Below are 20,096 nucleotides of genomic sequence, written 5' to 3'. Positions count from 1 at the left end.
GAGTCGAACAGTTATTTCTGAAGAAGGTGGGAAGCACATCGCTTGGCTGACTCATCATAATTTGGAGGAAAAAAATGAATCCCCCTTCTTCCACCCGAGGAGAGGAGAGATCGGAAGAAAAGCGAGGAGGAAGGAGAGAGAGGGGTGAAGATAGGGAAGGCGGGAAGCGGACATTAGGCTTGATTGAGACGCGTGGCAGACGGAGAATCACCTAGCGCGTCAGAGCACATCCTCACAGTTGGCCAGGCTGTCTCTCAAAACTCTCCAAATAGTCTAAAGTCGACCTGTTGGAGTTACTGAGTCGTCACACTACATGTTGTAGCCCAGAAGCAACGGGCCCACAAAGGTGTCTCTTTTCCTCTCTCTGCGGGACTTGTTAGAGGGGCTATTTTGGAACCTCTCTGCCTTCATTCTCACTGCTGCAAAGCAGCTTAAGGTGAACCGCACACTTTAGAAAATTCTGGCTCCCGTTAAAAAGGCAACGTGAGGAAAATTGTTGGATTTTAACTCTGTAATTGTAAATGTTTTCATAGAAGCTGGTGCAAGGGCGACAGCAGGTTTTCATGCATGACCGCACTTGTGTTCAATGCTCACGGAGAACACAGTCTTTGCCTTCAGATTCAATTCTGAATCAGATGATGCCGTGCATGTGCTTTGTATATGCAACGCTAGAGAAAAACTAATAGGCGATGTGGACACTTCATATGCACAAGCCACTGATGGATGAACAGGAGATGCTTTCCTTACAAAGGAAATTTTATTTCTACAACACTCTCATCTTGGAATTAGGTTACTAAATATAGTCTATCCCGACTTAGCTGTACCTCCGACAACAGAACGAATAACGAGAAATAAATTTGCTTCCTGAGATACTCAACAGCTTTCGTAGGACTGTTAACATTTCTCATTCAAAACAATGATTTCTGCATTACATTGAGTCAGACAACACCAGTACACCATTTTCAGATAATGGGAGTGCCAATGCAGAAACTTTTCCCTATAATGAGACTCAAAAGGTCACAGCAGCACTTCGAGGGAAAAACAAGACAGATAAAAGACCACAGATAATTTAGTGAAAAACTAATTGGCAAACAGTCTAATAAGACGCCGCATTGTTAGACATTAAAGCACGAACAAAAATTACCATGTGAAAAGATTTTTTTTTTCAGTTCCTCCAAGGAAAACACCACGACTGTTGGACTACAACCCAACCGCTAGACAAGAACGTCGATATTAGAGTCTTTTTTTATTTTTTCAAACAGCAGATAGCAACTATGGCAGGGTTAATGTTACGGAAAGACTGCGGTTATAGGTAGACTGCTCAAACACGTGGTTAAGTTTCAATGATGATCATGGTTAGGGTTGATAAAAAGGTGGTTAAGATCAGGTCTGTGACAGGACATGAACACCAGTATCCACCACCACAACCTCCACACCGTTATAGTTGCCAATGGGCATAAATTCCTAGGACACCAGACTGGATATGCGTTCATACTGACGCCAGAAATGACACCCCAGAAAACTGATTCACAGGCTCGCACTGTAGCCAGTGATCGAGAGGAGTTTAGGCTGCAGTTGTGTGTTTTACGAGAACAGTCATGCTGAAACATAAAGGTTGGCTGAATTTAATTTCAGTTTGCATAAGAGCGAACTGTTAAACCAGTGCCACCACTGAGCAAACTAATTTGCATCAAAGCACATGATCAGACAAGCACCAACAATAATTATCAGCGACCATGCAGCTGGACAAGCCAGTTATGGCTGAGGGGAAATAACGACAGTCTGCAGCATCATGGATTTACTAACAAGTGAGCATCACTATGTTGGATTTGGTGGTTTTGTATAGTTAAATTACAATTGTAATCAAGTCACATTGATTTTGATTGAACTATAGCAGATGCAACCACTTTTAAAGATGCTTTCTCACACATTTGTTTTCCCTGGAGTTGGTGGAAGCCAAAAACAGAGCTGAAAGCGAGTGAACATTACTGTGATTCATTAGACAGAATCACGACTCTAAATGAATGGAAGTGTTGCTCCGTATCTGCTGGATGTGTAAATAAGCCACTATTTGTTAACACTGCTGTACAATCTTCAAAAGGTGATGCTTGTCAATGTGAACAAACTCTTAAGTCAGCTAGCCCCAAGTGGCCAAAAAAGGGTTTGATCAGGTGCTCTGAGTTACCTAAACATTAAAAAAAAAAAAACTTGCTGTAGATGCTATGAGTGGTTTTTGTGGGACAGCAAACACAGTCAGCAACAGCAACCACAAACAACATAGTTATACAAGAATTAATCTTCCATGATCGTGTTGATAAAAATCAGAATCCAATCATTAGGATTCATTCAATACATATTTGTTGTTGTCGATGAATAATATCTAGAGAAACTTTCTAGGAGACAGTGTTAAGCAGAGCTCTGTGGGGCCAGTGTGTCCACACTGTACGAGTGTTGCTGATACTGCTGCTACAGGTTTCATATTGTTATTAGTTCAATGATGAGGGCATTTAAAACAGGCTGTTCCATATGCTTTCTTATTGTGGATGTTTAAAGTTTAGCTCTAAGCGTCTGGAACAACAACAGCCAAGCACAAATCAAATTTCACCCATGATTTTTTTTTTAAATGAGATTTATTGTACTAGAAAAGTCTCTGATATTTCCAACAGCTAAACACACGCCCAGCACGTTAAGAAACCTTTTCCATCCAGAGAAACCGCAGGGCCTCATTTGTATGTTTTGTTGGACCTCCTGAACACAATGGGAAATGGAAGCAAAGGTCAGTGTTAAGTCTCCCCTGGCTTTTGTTCTTTAAAACTACAATATTGTATTGATCTGTCCTGAATGATAAACACAAATGTGTTGGTAAAACACAGTCTCTTTTGACCTTTACCAATTACTTCAACATGGCTTTAGCAGTGCTCTAGATGAAAAAAAAAAAAAAACAGTGTCCAACTCATTTTCTTTTGTTTTGTTTTTTCTTTTTGTGTTTAACTACACCTACATCTTCATCATCAACTACAGCTTACATAACCATAGATTTTAGTTAAATTTCACAGATGCTGCACTTTACAATGTAATCACAGTAAACACATTATGACTACAAGATGCAGCGGTGTTGCTATATTAGACTTACATCTGATCCACCTCTGAGGGCAACATTACCTGACTCAGCATTACTGTTTTTGACCATATGGGAACACCTTATTCCTTAAGTTTTTGACCTTTGATTACCTGTCTGTGATGTTTCACCCATCCACCCAGATCCCCTAATGAGGCAGTACACATAAGGAAACATCTTGGGTCTTTGTTTCCTCTGCTAAAATGCATCAAGCTGCCTAAATATCCTCAGTTTTATGAACAAGTGTGCCACCTCTGCAGTGTTAGATATCTCATGAACTCGTGCGATACTGGGATTATACCAGGCTAAAAATAAAAATCAACAATTCAGCCCTGCTATAAACAGACAGCAGCTCAGATGCCTACTTATAGAAGTTATCTGGTGGTGAGTTTAACTGAGCCTAAGTTGTCTGACAGAGCTGAAGTGTGTTGTGATGACCCATGATTAGACCCTCTTGGCCTTTCCTCTGACCTGAAGAGGGTGTGAGACTATGATGCTGGACTTTTTTGGGGGACTACAACCACTGGTAGGCATCGACCTATAACTAAGTAAGTCAAACTGTAATTTTGGAAAGCTACATAATCTAATATTCAGCTGTCGGAGAAGAGACTGTTAACTATTTAAACAAACATATAATCAGCCATTTTTAGAACATTTAATGTGTTTTTATGCATGAAAGTGGATGTAAATGATATGAAAAATTGTACTTGATATGGGTAACTTTTTCTACCTATGACATACGCACTCCAGGTTCAGTCAGTCAGATGGTGAAAAGCGATGCCCCTCAGGCTAAAACCTCTTGACCTGTGGAACCACTGCAGGGAGGTGATGATAGAGGCCTGATAGAGGCCAGTCACTGGGGCCTAAAGGCACATCCTGGACATGTCCTTTTGACAGCAAGGCTCTGAACACAGCCACAAATACACACACGTGATCACACACACACACACACACACACACACAATACACAGGCCATATCTCCAAGCAGTGGAGGAAGAGTAAGAGGAGGCACTTCAGACTTTAATGTCGAGGGGTAAATATTCTACACCTCATCCTGACAGCTTAGGGGGGGGGACTGGTGAATGATGATGAGGAAGATGCAACTCTCAGTCACTGAAACAAGGAACTTACTGGAGCCACAACACCCAGATTTGATCTTTACTGTGTGTGCAGCCCTCCACTTCAGTCTTCTCTTCTTTACCCCACTTTACTGATCTACTTGGCATATTACTCCGGTTTATATCAATATGTTCATTTGCTAAGATCAGCCAAGCTGAGCGTTCGCATCAACTGACATTTAGATGTAATTTAATCCTCCGACAAAAATGTTTTTGAAATGATATGATTACACACCTACAGGCTGTTTTGTTTAACGTAGCCGTGAATATATATTTTCTAATAGCAATGCACTTCATTTTTAATTGGAATAAAAGGCCATTCCATTGATTCTGGAAAAGGGGCATTCAGGCCATAACAGCATTGTGCCTTCCTGCTTCTGTGTGTGTGTGTGTGTGTGTTTGCGTGGTCCCTCGATGCTGCAGCGTGAGGTCATGCTTCATATTTTCATTTAAGCTTTGATCACACAACTGCTATTCTCACCATATTAATGTTCGTCAATGAATCGATTAAATATTCAATTAAGCCTGATGTGTGCATGCCGCGCGCACTCGAATGGGATTGTGTGTGTGAGAGTTTGTGTATGTTGATGTGTAATGATGTGTAAATATATTTATGGCTCAGGGTCACAGTGGTATTAACCTGACCCAGACTCTCTCTCGCTCTCTGGGGAGGCTTCATGCTGCTGATTGTTCTGTGTTTCAGCTTTTGTGGCCCTTGGACCACTTGAAACAGAGCATGTGTATGCACCAGGATGCTTGTTTCAAAAAGGAACCAAAGTACCAAATCGTTCCATAACTTTTACCAGATTATCCTCGGAATCACAGTGAGATATTAAAGAAAGTAATCTTGAGACAATCATGTTGCACAGGACTGGTGGTTTAGAAAGTGAGGTAAAGCTGTGCACGAATCCCTCGACTCGGCTACCTCACAGGACTACATACTGCGCTCACTTACGGGCCCACTTTTACCGGGCAGGGGGAAGGTATTCACTTAAATGTGCCATCAGTCAGGCACCTGCCAAAGGCCTACATCTTATTCAAGTTTTAAACCTCTAATTGGTAACGTTTAAAAGGCGTTTAAGAGTGCCCTTTCTTCTCCCTTTTCTCATTTCCCATTTAATGTGTTGTGTCAAAGTCTATTACCTCAGTTGGACATTTCTGTCCCTTAAGTTGAAAAAAAAAGGAAAAGGGAGGGAGAGAGAGAGAGAGAGAGAGAGAGAGAGAGAGAGAGAGAGAGAGAGAGAGAGGAAAAAAAGAAGCCATCAGCTGAGGTTTGCCAGGTCGATAAAGCTTTTAGATTTGGAGATGTTTTCAGGGGGAGCCCATTTCCTGCGGCTAAGAGTTGTTAATGGAGCTTAAGGAATTATCTTATGACTCTCGGTGTGAGAGCAGTTTATTTCAGGCCGGACTCCGCTCGGTGTGTCGGGAGTGGCTGAATATGCTGCTGTCAAGCCCGCTTAATGAAAAGTAACGCGCCGCTGATTACAGTTTTATTTGGTCTCTATGTAAAAAGCTCCTGTTAATTTACCATCTCGCTCCCTCTGTGTGTTCGTATTTACCACGGCTGAATGATTTAGTTATAGCTGGCCTCTCTCTCTCTCTCTCTCTCTCTCTCTCTCTCTCTCTCTCTCTCTCTCTCTTCATGTCTCTCTCTCTCAAATAAAAAGCCAGTTCGCAGGTCTAATAAAAATCGGTCTTCATGCTAAATTAATTAAACGCCGCGGCTATATTGTCTTATCTGTGGGGACTTTAACTCTGGCCTAATTTTTTCCATCAGGGGGCCATGAAAAATGAAACACGCCGTTTTGCATGTGGGCTAATAAACACGCCTAGATGAAGGGGAAACGTGAATTAAAAGAGCTGTATGAGGACGAGCGCACGTCAACCCTCGGTGCACCTGCGGCAGCGCGCGCGTCTTTGCGCCGATTCGTTCTGCGCTCACGTCAACTTCGCTTTAGAAGCGCTGCGGGCAAGTTTCTTTTTCCGAGCTCAAACAAATAAAACATACATCCTGAGTCCGGTTTATGGAAAATCCCTTTTGTCCAGCCAAGCACTTTCCTCCACGGGGTGTGGGGGTGTGCTTTTCCCATTAAAATTCATCACTGAAGCCCCCCCAACTCCCTCCCCTCTCACAGGACAGAGTCCCCCGAGAGCTCCACTTTCGCCATTACTGTCAAGTACCCTTGACTCCTTTCTTTTTGCCCTTTTATCTACAACAACTAATTCGAGTTCCTGTGCCCTTTTCACTTTTAGACGACGTGAGTGCCTCTCTCTCTCTCTCAAAGCCCTCTCACATCTTCACAACCGGAGCCAGCATCCGTGCTGGTTTCTGCAGCCGCCCCCCCGTCTCGAGGAAATTGAGGGGTTAGTGTCAAAGCGAAAACTCCTCACTTCAAATTATTTCGCAGGGGCCTCCGTTTTGAACCCATTAATGGACGTATGGCGAATAACTTACCCTTCTGACAGCCGCATCATGGACGATGTTGAGATGTTTCGATAATATTATCAGGAAGCAGAGAGGGGAAATCAATAGCCTGACATGAAATATGACTGCGAACATCCCAATTACAGCCTGTTTAGGGGGAATTAATGAGGCAGATCTTAGATACTGATATTGCTCTGTCTTGAGGGTTGAGCCGCCTCATTTTCTCGCTGTCACTAAATGAGAGTGGATGCTTTCTGAGAAATAACACGTGGCGGGAGATGTGAGAGGTAAGAATGAATTGGGATGGAAGAAGGGCTTTATTTAAGAGGAGGTTGCGTTTAAAACTGGCCGTGGAGGCCCCGTGTGTCCGGATTAGAGAGGACCGGACGGAAGTGGGTGCACATGAATAATAATGTGACAAAAAGAAAAAAAAAACATGCAAACAGAACAGGGAGGAGAAGCAGGACATGACGTTTCAGCACCATGGACAGCAACTCGGACCATGAACGCAACATCACAAGCGCTCTTCAGAAACCGACTGCTTTTATTTTCAGTGAACAAAGTTGAGACGCTCTCGCTCACTTCCTCGGAGAGCTGTGCATTTGTGAGACTTTTTTTTTCTTTCGTTTAATAGTGATACTCAACTGCTGAGACTTAAATAATATTCAATTACATTTGCATGCGCATAGTAAAGAAAAAAGGTCAAAAGAAAAATCATGTAAACCTTAGGCCTGTTTTTCTTTTTTCTTTTTTTTTTTTTTTGTCCCAAGATGTAAACTTTTAGTTATACATTTCGATAAGTTTTGTGCGTGCGTTAAATCAAATGAGCCAAACCGATCGGGATATTTCTCCTGTGTAACGCCCATGGAACAGTATATAGCTACCATTGCTTTTCGAAAACGAATAAAACATAATGAGGGAATCATGGAGACGAAATAGGCTTTCCCATCCGACTTTCAGCCAGTCACAAAAAGTCTCTCTCTCTCTCTCTCTCTGCAGTAAAGGGGCTCATTTGGTTTTGTTAGGAGCAGAACAGTTTGTTGATACTTTTTGGGAAGGTCATGGCACTGTCTTTGGAGGAGGCGTGATGCTGCTGCAGGGCCGCCGCGCTCCTCTCGGCCTCCAGGATGGCGCCTTTGGTGTTCGTGGTCCAAGAGACGGTGGTGTTGGTCAGAGCCTGGCTCAAAGTGCTGTGCCTGAACAAGGGGTCGTGGAAGACCCCGTCCACCCAGTTTCTCAGGGTCGTGACCGGCGAGTCCTGCCTGTTGTCCAGGACGGTTACGGGTGAGGTAGCGGCGGGGGATGGGCTGAGGGAGGAGGGCGGCGGCTGGCACCTCAGCATACAGGACGGGTACTCAGTCTGGTTCAGGGACGTCGCAGTTTGGGCCAAAGACCAGATCCGAGGTTTGCCGTCTAGTATCTGGTGCCCCTGCTGCTGCTGCTGCTGGTTATAGCATGCTTTCACCTGCTGTCTGCTGTCCGGCTGGAAATCCTCCGGGCTCGTTTTGAGGCAACCTTTGCTCAAGTCCTGCTCCCCTCCCAGAGAAACGGGGATGGAGATTTTCAGAGACGCGTCCTTGATGAGGTGTTCGCCGGGGCAGTCGCTGGTCGTGGACATGTGCGTGTTCATGTGGTATCGGTGCTTCAGCTCACACTCCGAGCTCTCAGACTCCAGCGTGTCGAAGTCGTCCAGATCGCTCAGCTGGAGGTCCTTATCCGGCCGACTTCTGGTCTCTGGGAGGGAGAGAACAGAGAGGGGACAGCAGACATGTCAGTGGAAGATGTATGTCACACGATGTGGCATCAGATCTGATAAAAGCATCCAGAGCAGTCAATCTGCCATCAGGTGCTGAACCTGCAAACACACACTGTAAAAAATACAGTTCAGTTCACTGATCAGCTAATGTTTACATCCTTGTAGTGGTAAAAAACAATTTCAAAACAACCAGTTTCAGTATAAATCACGTTTCACCCGGCATACTGTATGTACATCAGTCTGTGAACTAATTTAATTATTAAAATATGGTGTCATGATCAGCTCATAAAGTTGGAAAAAAAAAACACAATCTGACCATTAAAAAGGATCCCAAACTGACTGAGGCCTGTCTGACAGTCCCCACAGCTTATAGACTGTTCTGATGATTAAACTCACATGGCAACTGCTTATGCTGTTGACAAGTTTAATTCACAAAAATACTAATAAATAAGCATGTTTAGCATGGTGCAATTGTAGGAATAAAATGTTAAAATCATCAAATTCAAAGGCCTCATCCTTTGTTTCCTATGATCTGTATGATACCGTTTTCATCCTTTGTAGAAAACAAAATAATATGGAAGACTGATGGGGTTTTATAGAAGCAAGTGCTTTACACTGATGAGTAGATTTCCTCAGATCTTATTCTAATTGACATTTTTGTGCAGATTAAAAGAAAAATAGAAAATTAGGGTAGTTTTAAGTTTTGGAGTGGACTGTGTGCCGGCGTGTGATCATTGTTCTCTAGTTGCTCTTCGGTAATTATTCTGACTCATCCTGATCCCTCTAAGTGAATGGCTGAGAGTAATAAAGTAAGAAAGAGCAGCTAAAACTGGCTTTTTACACACACTCTCAGTTTAAACTAAAGTCAGAAACAATATTTGGGTTAAGAATGTTTCCTTTCCAAAAAAGAAAATCCCCACATTATGACAGTAATCGCAACGAGAACAACATTTTGAAGAGAAGACGTCATTAATACACTGTTGTTGTGGTTGTTTTTTTTTACATGCTTTTCAGATAAAAGACACCTGTGATATACTGCCAAACAACTCAGCATAAAACTTTACAGTCTCTATTTCTGCAGTGAGGCAAGACATTGTGACACTGACCATCCTCATTGTTCTCGCTTTTTATCTGCTCCTCCTGAGACCCATCCTCATCCTCGTCGTATCTCTTCTCCTCCGAGCCCTTGTTTCTGGGCGGCCATGTCATCTTGTTCTCCTTCTTGAGCCTCCGCCTGGCGTTTGCGAACCAGGTGGAGACCTGCGTCAGGGTCATCTTGGTGATGATGGCCAGCATGATCTTCTCCCCTTTCGTCGGATACGGGTTCTTCCTGTGCTCCTGCAGCCAGGCCTTCAGGGTGCTGGTTGTCTCACGGGTGGCGTTCTTCCGCCTCGTTCCCCCATCCATGGAACCATATCTGTTAATGAGAAGAACACACACATGATGGTAACGAGAGGGGTAAATATAATACTGGATGCTTGTTGCATGACAATTTCGAATGTGTTGCCCTGGCAGTTTCTCTCCTGAAACCATGACAGAGCCATCTGCTTCCTGGAATCTCCTTGAAATTATGCACTGCATCCTCCATGAGCCTGACAGTCCCACTCGTAAACCTATCTGCTGCTAGAATTGTGTAACGATCTGAAAATTAAAGCTTGGCATCATGTGTCAGTTAAGGGACATCATTTAGAAAGCATGGGGAGGGGCAGAAGCACTGGACCTGCTAGATCATGTGCATGTATATGTGCAGGGGTCACTTTGTTGCACATAACTTCCCAGGGACCCCTGCAACAACCTCCTGTGCAGCGTCTGTGCAGGTATTACAAGTAAATCTGCCATGAGTATATTTTCATAAATAAGCAAATTTATTCAAGTGACATGTTTTAACAGTATTAATACCAATTAGGGTGATATGCATATATATTTTGTATGGAATGGAATTAATACCAGCGCAGCGTACGACTGCTTCCCTACCCTCTCCAACCATAGGCCTACATTTAAAATGCACAGTGTTGATTTTCAGTCAGCAGTGAGCTGTAAAAGTCCTCTCAGGGGAGGCTTTTACGAGGCCTTTATTGCTCCGTATAGCTTAGTGCAGGTCAAGCACTGCTAAGGGAATCGAAGGGAGAGGAGCGCTGCACCTTTCCATAACCCGGGTCGTTCCCTCGCAGATAAAATAGACTGTAAAATTGCTTTATTGAGTGTAATGATGAGCCCTCAGGTGAAAGACGGGCGCAGGCAGAGCGGTACTGCTGTAGGCCTGCTTGTTTTTCCCGAGTGCCGCTAATTTTGTTTTGCCTCAGACTCAGGCCCTTTGCTGCAAGTGCACTTATTAGCATTCCTGCTGACACCTCTTACACTTTATTCTGAATTTGAAGTGATTGGCGAAAGAAGCCCGGTTATGTGAACTCCCATTTCGCTCTTGAGTTAATCAATATGACACCTAGCTGATCAATTAATGCATCAATTAAGGCGACGATAGGAGTGTTTTGTCTATCCCATGCTATCCCATGCAGTTCTGTTCGTGGCGGCTTTCTTTAAAGCTGCTGGTTCTAGTCAAAAAGCACGCTGATCACATGTAGCGTAAGCAGGTATAGTTACTATTCACGGCCTACATTTTTCCCACATCACAGACTTCATTTAGATGTCACCTCATTATTGGGAAGACCTTTCAATATGGCAGGCATGCTCTTCACAGCACCGAGGAGGCCTCATGTCTTTCAGAGAGGGGTGTGAGCCTTCTGCAGCACATCACCTCATCAGGAAAGATGAAGGTGATCACCCAGTGTTGCCCGGACGTGATGATGACCTCTCGGGGAACGACTGATTTAAATGCTGAGGAAAACTCACCCTACACTGGTGCACAATACTTTTCGGGTCACCGTTTGCCTGAATTTTGATCACATCCTGTTTTAGCCGCTTAAAGCAGTTGACACAAACCTGTGAGACGGTGGATTTAACAGCTCAGTAAAAGTCTGATGTGAATCTAACTGGACACATCGCTTTTCCACCCTGCACCACATTGTATTCAACTACACCATGCTTGTACAGTTCACTCCAAGTGCACCGATGTTTGCATTCATAATCCCGCTTTTTACATTCCAAATATCAGCGGAAGGCGCATTACATACCTGTCATACTGATACTGTCCCAGGGTGGGATCATAGGGATAGTAGGCTGTTGCCTGCGTTATTCCCGCATGCGCAGAAGCCGTGGCGTCTTTAGAATCGAATGTGCCCTGCAATCATACACAAAGACAAGAGTTTCACAGGGTGATGCAATTAGGAAATCAGTTTGGGTGCATTAAAAGACTCACCTGGTGCTGAAAAATGCCATACATAAAAAAGATTTGGATTGGAGGACTTAAAAGTTGCTCTTTAGGGCGATTAAAGAGAGTAATGGCTGCTTATGTAGTACATTTTGAAATATCCTCCGGCTTGTCGATGGGTAGTGTTGCATTCAGATGTGTGAGGTTATGTGAAATGACAACACTTTCAAAATAAGTTTTTACAAAATAACACTTCAGAAACTGCAGGTTTATTAGCTTGTTCACGTGTTTCCTATAGAACAAACATCAGCTAGAAGAACATATCCTCTAACTCCCTCCCATGTTCATGCCACAGTTTTACAAGAAATCAAATAAACCAAATGGAACAAACACTGTTCCCAGACTTTAGAGGCCCACATATTCCTGGGCTCTCTTCTGAAAACCTTTCAGAATTAATTTGAAATAACATTTTGATAATTGTATAAAATGCTGAGTCTTCAACGTGTGTAAAAATCAAGCTATTTCCAGTCCAAACCAGCTTGTCTCAGTGTTAATGCAATGACTGAACTTTTTTCTGCCTAGGTTCACAAACCTGATTTGTCTCAATGCAAACCCTGACGCAAGAAAGTGGACCTCTCTAATTAGTAAAGAAAAGTTGGCTGGAAAGGTGCTGTGAGGATAAATCAAGCCTACAGAAAAAGGCAGCTATATTTTTCAGCGTGGAGCAGGAAAACGAGGCGAGGTGCGCCTGGCTTAAGCCTCAGCACCCTGCGGCTCCATTAATCAGTGCCAAGAGGGATCAGATGAAGCTTACCAGCGAGTAGAAAGCCGAGGCGTCCGTGCCGTATGTAACGTAATTCCCATAGCCTTGGCCGCCGGTGTAGGGGCTCCCGTACACGCCCAGCGCGGCGGCTGAGCTGAGTTCATGCCTCGCCGTGGCCAGCAGCCGGCTCTCGTACACGGGGCAGTAGACCGGTGTCTGCCCGGACGCCGCTACTCCGGAGTCGGCTATGGATCTGCCGGTGGACTCGCAGCAAGTGGTCAGAGAGTTGGTTGTCATCAGGAACTGGGTGGAGACCGAGAGAGAATTTATCTTTTAAAAAGTTACTGATGCGCTTTATTTGATTCTGCATCGGAACAAAACCAAATATTAACCTTTGATGCCGAAGTTAGTTCCTAACTTTTTATCTTTTGTTTTAATGTGAAAGAATAATCGTCTCAGTCAAACGATCACGAACTTGCTTGTCTGTCTGTTTACTTGTGCGCAAAATTAAATTAAAACCTTTTTGACAATCAGTAATTTTGCTTCTTCGGAAATGACAAGTTGTTCGCACTTGTTGTCTTTCAAAATGTCAATCTGTAAAAACTCAAATCCAACATCAAACAGCACGACTCGTAAAGACCGATACTGGGTGATGAATGATGCGTCATATTTTTGTGGCAATGTGCGCGTAAAAGGTGTCCAAAAACGAGCCGTCTGTTAGCTTTGCTCCACGTGAAACACATGCGTTACAGACAGACAGCAACACAACACGTTTCCCCAACACTGCCCAGTAATACCCGAAGTAATGCCCAAATGATTTTTATGGCTCAAAGCCAAAACAAAACAGCAGCTGGGTTATGGTGCAAAACACACACAGCGTGTGCAGAACAAGTTGGCATGTGTGTTCCAGCGCAGATAAACATATGGCTGACATTACACAGCGGCTATTATCTTGCAGAAATCAGTGAGCGGGAGGTCGGGGGTCTCGCTGCTTTCTTTCTTCCTTTCTTTTTTTGTTATCCTCTTCTTACCCCCTTTTTTCTACCGAACTCAGGTATCACTGGCTGTAACGCAACACCTTCCCGATGCCCGAAAGGACTGTGACAGCTTCCCTGATTCTTGGCCAAAATGCGTAACAGGAATACGCTTAAATCGATGAGATAATCAATCGCTGCAATACGAAAACCAAAACAACACAGCAAATGAACAAAATGTAGTCACGCGAACTTACTTGTGGAGCAGACGAATAGGGATATCCAAATTGTGGATATGACATGGTAGAGAGGTCCCCCAATATCCAGAAATAAAGCGAGACTGAAGGTCTCCACTCGAACGCAGGCTGCGGCTCTGTTTGACTGTACCAATTGATTGGTAAGCACAGGCTCCTTGGATGCTTATAGGGCGAAGCAGAGTAGCATGTTTAATTTGTGTAAAATGCCCCCCACTCAAACGCCTTTCAACGGAAAAAAATAAAAATAAAAATAAAAAAAAATAAAGAAGGAAAGTCTTCTGGCGCTCTCTTTTCCTCTGAAAAGTGTCAGGAAAAGATAAATGAATAAAGGTGGCGCAGACTTTTCTTTGCCTGGAACAATCACTTTGTTGTCAGATACATATTTTTGCCTTATAAAAAAGTAGTATAAAAGACGTCAGCAGCAGAGGCAGGTTGTTTTAAACGGCGGTGACTCTGACGTCAGAAGTTTCCCACTCTAAAAATGACCAGACTGTAACTTTAATATGCATTTTCTTTCTCGGGATGACGACAAAAACAGAGAGAAGACTCCAACAAGAAAGCCTACGAGAGGGAAGAGAGGAGGGAGGACTTAAAGAAAAAAAAAAAAGAGAGAGAGAGATGTCCTGGAGATTCATTTGCGGTCCCAATCAATCAATTAGGCCAATCAGCGTCTTGAATATGCAAACCTATGTATCACTTCAGATGCATTAGGCCTAATTAAGCGCATTCTTATCGTTCCTCCGCACTGATGCTAATCACATGGGCATCTAATTGATTTTAAATTAATTAGTAAAGAATATTTTCATGCTGAGCAGAGGAACAAGCTGCAGTCCGCCAGCAGATCGGACAAATATTCACACAAATAAACGCGTTTAAAATCTTTTTTTTCCTTCCCTTTTTAAAATAATTACCAACTTAAAAACAGATCACCTCTTGGTTTCCAGTTATGCTCCAGTTTCACCTGAAGCAATGAGAGCCTGCAGTGTCGTAATGACCCCAGTGCTTCACCAAAAGTGCTTAATAGGATGTAGTTTGAATGAACTTTGCACCCCTTCACACAAATCCTGAGAAGAGCTCAGAAATAATTTGAAATGAAAACCATCTTTCTCCTTCCAAAGATCTCTATCTATCTATCTATCTATCTATCTATCTATCTATCTATCTATCTATCTATCTATCTATCTATCTATCTATCTATATGTTGAAAATGCCTGACAATTGCTTTTAAGGTTTGCGTCATTTCATTTTCCTAATAAAATTCAGATTTTCAGATTTTTATAGTTATCAGATTTAAGAGCCTTTTTTGTAAATCTATCTATCTATCTATCTATCTATCTATCTATCTATCTATCTATCTATCTATCTAAGCATTTCTCTCTCCCTCCCTCTCCCCCCTCCTTCACGTGTGTTCTGCTCAGGTAGAAAAGCGTCAAACTGTTGTCACCAAAAACAGCCAAAAGCTCCGAGCCCGTTGGCCGCGGCGCCGGTGCGCGCCGCCTTGCTTGGACAATCCCGGGTTGAGACATGTGGATAGCCCCGGGGGTCACTCCTCAAATTAATGATGATGTACTCCTCCTCCCTCCTCACACCTCCTCCCTCCTCCTCCTCCTCCGCTCCTCTCCAGCTGGATCTCTGCCTGCCGGTGACAGGTCGATTGAGAGTGATTGATGACTATCTGGGGGACCGGGGCCAACATAATAATATGAGACCGGCACCTTGCAATAATTGCTCGCTTTCATTTACAGATGAAAGCAGTAATAAACAGGTCTAAAGACGGGACGGCTTGTGCGTCGCGGTTAACTAACTTTTTTTTTGTCTTGCCTTTTTTTCTGTCTTATTTTGGGAGGAAGGTGTGGTGGTGGAGGAGGTGGTGTGGGAGGGTGGGCTGTATGAAATGTCTGTTCTCTCATTCATTTTGACAAATTGAATTATAGGGGGTTACTACCTCCAAGCAAATGGCCGCATTAACGCTGCGAACAGGGGGGGTCAAAAGGGATCAGCCGGCGCTTTTTAATTTGCATTAACTCTAATGCCACCTTAACATTAACAACCCGTCTGAACCGCTCAACCATACACACACACACACACACACACAGAGAGAGAGAGAGAGAGAGAGAGCTCCATTTTGTCTTATTAATTTGGACTTTTTCTCTCTTTTTTAATTCATTGGGGTTAATATGACACGCAGTGCATTAAGGTAGGGCGGGACCCAATTTATCTTCAACATCACACCCGCTGGACGAAAGAGAAAGTGTTGACACGTTGATTTTGGGGATGGTGCACACACATACACAACACACACACACACACACACACACACACACACAGTGGCGTGCATTCTTCCACAGAGTATAGTCTATATTGTATAATCAGGGCCACTCAGCTACTTTTCTCCATCGCCCTGTGCACGGACCTTCTACCCCTATGTGTGTGTGCGTGTGTGTGTGTGTGTGTGTGTGTGTGTGTGTGCGTGCGTGCGTGCGTGTGTGTGTGGAATTAGGCCGGACACGGAGGAAAAAGCTGATAGACACGTTCACTAAACTACACCCTCTCCCTCCTCCCCTCGGTGTATACCTTTTCATTATCCGCTGCGTTACCCAGTGTTATCGGGCGCCTTTAATAAAATATTTAGGCGCACTAGTATATGCTTTTAGACGGAAAATGAAGGCGACGGCAGGAGTTCATGCTTGTTTAGCGTTGAAAGATTAAAGGAGAAGCTTCTTTATTTTTTATTTATTTATTTTGTTCCTGGACAGATGTGGGGAAGTAGAGATGCTCTGCCTTTAAAGCGGAGCCAGTGAGGAATGAGATGCTCTTCCAGCTCAGGACCAAGCAGCCTGGCCTGGTGGCACTTCTTCTTTCCTTTTTTTTTTTTTTTTTTTTTTTTTTGTTATGAAATGGTGATAATCAGCCAGTTGTTATCAGCTCTAACATATCTAGATTAATGAGCGATCTGAAGATGATTTCACTGTATAGATGAGGACAGATAGCTGTGTTCAGTTGTGATCTGGAGTAGGAGCATCCATCATATTGATGAGCAGCATAAATCAACTGCTTCAGACAAATTAGACTAACTAATGGGGCAATTGTGAGTGTATCACAATTCAACTTTGCCATCTCGAACGCAACCATGAGGACAATCCTTTTTTATGCAAGTCTGTAACATTCTGGAGGGTTTATGCTCATTTAGTTATCCTCATTTAAGCTATGTATTCACATTCGACTTTTTTTTTTTGCCAGATGGCATCAACCTCAAACTAATCTGAGCAGAAGCTGTGTTGCACTTTGAAGTAAGCCTCCTCATTTGCATCTCCTTTCCAACTAAACTCATATTAAAAAGTTCCCCCAGAAACGCTGTAATCATGAAGGTGTCACTTTCCTGATAATCTGTCGTTGATTAATGAGCCACGAGGAGGGGAGTGTGTGAGTGTGTGTGTTTGTGTGTGTGTGTGTGTGTGAAAAACACAGACAGAGAGAGAGAGATGGAGGGAGGTGAAGGGTAAAACACCTCCTTTTCCCCCAGATTTTAGTCAGCTGAGTTTAAAGCGAGACAGGCTACAAAACAAAGGTCAGCTGTGTCGATGAAGCACCGAGCTCAGGTTGTCATGACGGCGCTGACTGATGTTTCAGTGTGGATGGATGTTTTTTGGTGTTTGCGAGGCTGCTTTGAGAACGAGCACAGTTGTCGACTATAGGTTTCATGGCACAGTGTGTTGTTGGAGGCAATCTGAGCTATCTCACCTCAGAACACTTAAATCTAAAGAAATCACAGGACCTGTTGTGCAGATTGTCAAGACCATCAACAACGTGCACATTATGAATCCACAAGATGTAAAAAAAATACCTTCCTGGTGATCAAGTTTAATCACTTTTTTCCCTACAATAAATATCTTTTTCTTGTCTCATCTGTTTGTCTTCTATTTTGTAGGCTGTATCAGGTACAGTTAATATCTTTTGCTGTTTAAACTGCAGCCCAGTATCACTCTGCACACAGTCAGCATGATGCTGACTGTTTGGGCATTTCAGAATTCCCATCACAATTAATTATAATTGTCATACTCAAGCATTTATTTATCAGCTCTGTCAAACTACTACTGCAAAAATAACTATAGGACTTGCTCTGTGACATGCTTCTATGGTAACCAATTAGCTGCCAAAAACTTCCTTCCTAAGTATCCTAAGTAGCCATCCTTCATGAGGCGATATTATTTGTATATAAGGTACATATAAACACTTCATTTTATTTTGTGACATTTTTATTGTCTATTTGCTCTATCTCTCCTTTTTATTCTTGCTGTCTGTAACAACTAAATGTCCCCAGCGTGGGATCAATAAAATTTTATCTTATCTTAATTTCTCTCTCAGTGTTATTTCACCGTCTTCGCCTGAGCTGAAGACGTGAACGTTTTGAATGCGCAGTTTACTTCCGCAGATTTGGGATTGGAGTGGCCTCAGATCACAGGGAAAAAAGTGTGAATTGTGCTCTGACTTTTGGACAGTACTGAGGGTTGAGTGAGCACTGAGACAGAGAACTTGCCTCAATCAAGTGCGGTTCAGTGATCGTGCTGATGTTGACCTCTGCCATGTTCAAACTCCCCAATGTGGGTTATCATCAGGTGAAGGCAGAACTCAGTTTATTGACTTCTTCAAAAAAGACTTGTCCCTGCTTTGTATCTCTTTAGCTCTCTTTGGGCCCTTCTGTCACATTTATTAGAAAGTTAACATTTAGCTGAATGATGAGTTGAAAATTTTGGAGTTAGAAATGAAACATTAGCTCTATTTTGTCCTTATCTCGTCTAAATCACCCTGAGGAAAATGTTACAGTGCTCTGGTATCTCATGGTCCACTGTCTCATGTGCTGTTTTTTGAGTCAACAACGCAGAAACCGAAGCTGACCTCAATAGTTGAAGACAGCTGCACAGGCCGACCTGCTCTGTGACATGAAGCCTCGAGCAGCTCCCGGGCTTTCCAATGGCTGCCGTGTTTCTCTCTCTGCAGCCAGAGAAATAATGTCCAAGCATTTGTGCTCACACACACATGCACACACGCACACACACAATGCTTATTCAGCAAAACATTAGCCTATATCTATTGTCTAGTCTGGTCTTGGAGTCCAAATGGAATATTGATCTCCAACGATCTTCTCAATGTATTTCTTATTTCCTCTCTTGAACAACACAATGATTTTTCCCCTTCTCTTTTGGCCCTAAAGCCCTAATGGTTTTTGCATGAGTGGGATAGCAGGCTGCGCTGCTTCAGGCGCTCTGTATAAAAATGGTGACTTTTGTCATTGTTGCTGAAGCTGTGTTAGATGTTTCCAGGTGGTAATAAATACTTTTATTCGGTGGATTGTGCAACATTCTGTATCTTTACCAGCTGAGCTGGCTTTTAGAATTACTTCCTTTAATGTGCTTATCAGGTTAGCTCTGTCAGTACATGGATCATTTCTTGCCACTTTACTTGGTCGCTAAAGTGCTTCTAGGTACCTATACCAGGACTAATGGTCCTGGTACAGAGAGACGTTGTATGAGATGTTGTATGCTGTATATATAATATAAAACTTCCGCTGTTAAAATTTGAATAAAATAGGGGGGGTGGGGGGTAGTTTTAATATAAGGAGATGTTATTAAAGTAGAAACGAAACAAGCTTTAATCTTGATTCACATCATACCTTAAAGGCAGTTTTTTAAGCTCCAGTCGTGCTTTGGATCCATGCTTTTCTGTTTTTTTTTCTCCTTCATCCTCACAAGGTTGGAGACACGATGTACAGTCCTACCAGTGGTGTCACAGTCCTCGACAGATCTACAGGTGGAGGTAACACACAAGTATATGCTGCAATTCACCAACAAAGACATGGAAGAAGAAAGCTGCAAGCAAGTAAACATGGACGCAAACAATGCTGGGTTTGAACTACTAAAAAAAAAAAAGGACTTTGCAAATGTTTCATGAGGACTCGACGTGTTTGTTAGATATCAAGATACACACGATTCATTTCGGTGATGAATGACCCTGAACGTAAACACCACTTTTGTTTGTTTACAAGAAAACTTCAGAGGACCTCTTTAAGGAGCCAAACGAGGCAAGTTTTTCATTTTCAAACTTCTCTCTGTTTATTTTAGGTTTTTTGAAAATCATGCATGAGTACTTCCTGCTGTGGTTGTTCAATTCTAGTGACATTACACTTCCATCAGGACAAAGCATTGACAGTGTGGGAGGACATTGCTTTATTGCAGTGTAAGTTGTGGGTGTGCGGTCTGTAAAATATAGTAGTTCTTTTTTCACCTTTTTCCAGATAATTTATCTAAATATTTTTTTGTACGAAATATTTACACGATATTGATGTGTTGCAATTTAAAGCATCAAACAAAAGAAAGCAGGAAACAGCGTATGAATGGTAATTTACGTGACTGAACAGAA

General features: G+C 42.9%; 1 protein-coding gene across 1 annotated transcript; it reads right to left on the bottom strand.

Moving 5' to 3' along the window:
- Window positions 1–7,682: 7,682 nt before the first annotated feature.
- irx4a (iroquois homeobox 4a) lies at window positions 7,683–13,724 on the bottom strand. Its single transcript, XM_041943225.1, has 5 exons — window positions 13,680–13,724; window positions 12,500–12,751; window positions 11,549–11,655; window positions 9,524–9,834; window positions 7,683–8,395 (listed from the first exon to the last, which is right to left on the bottom strand). Exons 1-5 carry the CDS (start codon window positions 13,722–13,724, stop codon window positions 7,683–7,685), a joined length of 1,428 nt encoding a protein of 475 aa, XP_041799159.1.
- Between the last annotated feature and the right edge of the window lie 6,372 nt (window positions 13,725–20,096).

Source organism: Chelmon rostratus, chromosome 8 (assembly GCF_017976325.1).
Source record: "Chelmon rostratus isolate fCheRos1 chromosome 8, fCheRos1.pri, whole genome shotgun sequence".
NCBI classification, from domain to species: domain Eukaryota; kingdom Metazoa; phylum Chordata; class Actinopteri; order Chaetodontiformes; family Chaetodontidae; genus Chelmon; species Chelmon rostratus.
This window is presented reverse-complemented; position numbering and strand designations above follow the sequence as displayed.

Coding starts and splice junctions, on each gene's coding strand:
- irx4a (XM_041943225.1), bottom strand. CDS start 13,724: ATGTCATATCCACAATTTGGATATCCCTATTCGTCTGCTCCACAA. Junction 12,752..13,679: donor CCTATTCGTCTGCTCCACAA/GTAAGTTCGCGT, acceptor GTCTCCACCCAG/TTCCTGATGACAACCAACTC. Junction 9,835..11,548: donor GGACAGTATCAGTATGACAG/GTATGTAATGCG, acceptor TCTCATTAACAG/ATATGGTTCCATGGATGGGG.